The sequence below is a fragment of the Mustelus asterias genome, unplaced genomic scaffold, assembly GCF_964213995.1.
Source record: "Mustelus asterias unplaced genomic scaffold, sMusAst1.hap1.1 HAP1_SCAFFOLD_1717, whole genome shotgun sequence".
NCBI lineage: Eukaryota > Metazoa > Chordata > Chondrichthyes > Carcharhiniformes > Triakidae > Mustelus > Mustelus asterias.
The window spans coordinates 73,722-77,316 of record NW_027591662.1 but is presented as its reverse complement, the minus strand read 5'-3'; the positions used below and the strand labels follow the sequence as shown (position 1 = coordinate 77,316).

Below are 3,595 nucleotides of genomic sequence, written 5' to 3'. Positions count from 1 at the left end.
CAGGAGACTGTTCCCAATGGTGGAATCCAGAACTAGGCGTCATCTTTTGAAGATAAGGGATAAACTGAGGTGAAGGGAAATTCCTTCATCCAGAGAGTGTTGGATGCATGGAATTCAGTTCCACCGAATGTAGTTGAGGCCAAAACGTTGTCTGATTTCAAGAAGAAATTTGATATAGCTCTTGGGGCTAAAGGGGTCGAGGGATATGGGCGAGGGGGAAGGGGGATCAGGATATTGAAGTCCATGATCAGCCATGATTACGATGAATGGCGGAGAAGGCTCCTGCTTCTAGTTTCTATGTTATGAGTCCGTGAAATATTTCCTGGTGCAGAGTTGAGTGACTACTTATCCCCGGTATACTTACAGCACTAACTATTAATTATGTTGAGTCATGGCCATTAGGCTCAACGAGCCTGTCCCGACAACAATCCCACCCAGGCCCTATCCCCGTAACCCACATATTTAACCTGCTATCCCCTGACACTAAAGGTAATCTTGCGTGGCCAATCCAGCAAACCTGCACAGTTTAGGACTGTGGGAGGAAACTGGAGCACCTGAGGAAACCCACGCAGACACGGTGAGAAAGTGCAAACTCCACAGAGACAGTGACCCGAGGCTGGAATCGAACCCCCGTCCCTGGGGCTGTGAGGCAGCAATGCTAACCACTGCGCCACCGTGTCGCCCATAAATGATTAAATTAATTTCACTTTTCACCTGAATTAGAAAAAAGGATCTGCCTTCAGAAAGATTGATGGACTGAGTTCTGAGGAAAGCGAGTTCACCAGTTAATGAGACAGAATAACTGGTTATGTGGGAGAGAGCAGAGACAGAACAAGGAACTTAGAAATACGTTTACGGCCAGGGAAGGAATGTGATTGGAAAGAGCCAGCTATATTAAATCATTAACTAACAGTGATTGCTTCACTGGTTACGGGGCGGCATGATGCCACAAGGGTCAGCGCTGCTGTCTCACAGTGTCAGGGACCCGGGTTCAATTCCGGCTTCGGATCACTTTCTGTATGAAGTTTGCATGTTCTCCCCGTGTCTACGTGGGTCCCCTTCGGCTGCTGCTGATTCCTCCCACAGTCCAAAGATGTGCAGGTTGGGTTGATTGGCCATGCTAAATTGACCCGAGTCTCAGGGGATACGCAGGGTAAATACACGGAGTTGCGGGAGTGGGGCCTGGGTGGGATTGTGACCGGTACAGACTCGATGGGGCGAATGGCCTCCTTCTGCACTGTAGGGATTTTATGATTCGCAGCTGACGTCAGCTCAGGGAGATGAGCCAATCGCAGCACTGAGAAACGCCTCCCAGTTTCCTAATAATAGAAGCTGCCTCTGATCTGAGTTGACTCTGTGATATAAGACTAGAGGCAGCAACTTATTGTAAACATTGTCGCTGCTTACTGTCCTATCAGGAACCATGTGTTCCCTGTGTGCTTTACTGATAATAATGGCCACGCTGCCCGGTGAGTCTGAGTTCAAATCCTCAGTGTGTGTTTCATGGGTTATATTTGTTCACAGATTTCTCACACATTCTACATTTTGTTGCAGGAATCAATGGCCAAGATTCAGTTTCCCAGGACCCGGCTGAATTAACGGTTCAGGAAGGATTGAACGTAACAGTGAATTGTAATTACACAACAAAGGATGCTTTTCCAAATCTCTTCTGGTACATCCAGTATCCCGGGGAAGCTCCGAGATATTTACTGAAGAGATATAGCACGGGTGGCGGAGAAAAGTCTCCAGATTTCCCTGACCGGTTTTCTGCTGATTTGGACAAGGACAAGAAAACAGTTCCTTTAAATATCACCGGTGTCCATGTCTCTGACTGTGCCGTGTATCACTGTGCGCTGAGCCCCACACTGTTACAGAGGCACAGTGAGCCCGTACAAAAACCTGCAAAGGCACTCTCACCTCCTCTCACTGAATCAGATCTGTGAGCTGGATTGTGAACTGTTAATACAAACAGAACAATTGTATAACGAAGTGTTAGTCCGAATGTTCTCATTCCATGGTGCTGAATGTGCCATTCTTGTTTAAACACTCTGCAATGCTGAGACTGGGAGAAGTGAACAACAGGGGGCAGCATTGCAGCTTCCATTTTACTATTATTCCTTCCAAAGTGGATAAGCTCACACTTACCAACGCTATATTCCATCTGCCAGATCCTCGCCCACTCACTTAGCCTATCCAAATCTCTCTGCAGACTTACCGCATCCTCCACGCAATTCACTTTCCCACTCATCTTTGTGTCATCCGCAAACTTTGTTACCCAACACTCGGTCCCCTCCTCCAGATCGTCTATGCATATGGTAAATAGTTGAGGCCCCAGCACCAATCCCTGCGGCACGCCACTAGTCACCAACTGCCAACCAGAAAAGCACCCATTTATTCCAACTCCCTGCTTCCTGTTAGAGAGCCAATCCCCAATCCACGCTAACACTTTACCCCCAACTCCGTGCACCCTAATTTTCTGCAGCAACCTTTTGTGAGGCACCTTATCGAACGCCTTCTGAAATCCAAAAACACCACATCCACTGGTTCCCCTCTGTCAACCGCACTCGTTACATCTTCATAAAAATCCAGCAAATTCGTCAAACACGACTTTCCCTTCATGAATCCATGCTGCGTCTGCTTGATCAAACCATTTTTTTCCAGGTGTCCTGCTATTTCTTCTTTAATGATGAATTCCAGCAATTTCCCAACTACGGACGTTAAGCTAACCCGGGCTGTAGTTACCCGCCTTTTGTCTACCTCCTTTTTTCAACAGTGGTGTCACATTAGCTGTTTTCCAATCAGCCGGCACTTCCCCAGAGTCCAGTGTATTTTGATAAATTTGATAAATTACAACCAACGCATCCTCTATTACTTCTGCCACTTCTTTCAGTACCCTGGGATGCATTCCATCTCTTAGTCAAAACATCTACCTCATAAGAAGTGACAGAACAATGAATGGTCTGAGATATTTCCATATGATGTTCTCTCAATTTGTAATTTTGCAGTCTGTCAAATCCTCTTTCAGAGTGGAAATATAGCTTGCCTCCCCATTGGACTGCTGATCCAATCAGTGCCAAACAGGGAAAAGCAGCAAAGATCAACATCTCCAATGAAATATCCAAGAAAACAGCACAGGAGAGACGGGTCAGAGTGCGAACAGCACAGGAAAACTGTGGGTGGGGCTACCATAGGCAGTGTGGCGACAGCTAGGATTTATCTGCAGGGAGCTGAACTCAATAACAATGTCAAATTGGAAATTCTGTAACTTTGCCTCTCTATATGAGAGGCACTGAATGTCCATTCCATACTGCGGACCAGCATTCTTGCACCAGGAGTATCGGATTAGTAAGTGATTCAGTACAAAGATAAATCCTCATCAGTGATGTGGATTGAAAATGGGACCCAATAGCTGAGCAGCCGGATTGGAGAGGTCCTGAATTAATGTACAAGGGAATGTGCCATTCTTGTTTAAACACTCTGCAATGCTGAGACTGGGAGAAGTGAACAACAGGGGGCAGCATTGCAGCTTCTATTTTACTATTATTCCTTCCAAAGTGGATAACCTCACACTTACCAACGCTATACTCCATCTGCC

The 3,595-nt window shown here is 46.4% G+C and overlaps 1 gene segment (V, D, J or C); it reads left to right on the top strand.

The window, feature by feature from the left end:
• Positions 1-1,453: 1,453 nt before the first annotated feature.
• Positions 1,454-1,881, top strand: LOC144488621 (T cell receptor alpha variable 9-2-like; the record flags this gene model as incomplete). The annotated part of the segment is given in 2 exon segments: positions 1,454-1,469; positions 1,555-1,881. Coding segments are annotated over 2 exon segments (343 nt in total), but the record flags the coding sequence as incomplete, so codon positions are not given.
• Positions 1,882-3,595: the final 1,714 nt, after the last annotated feature.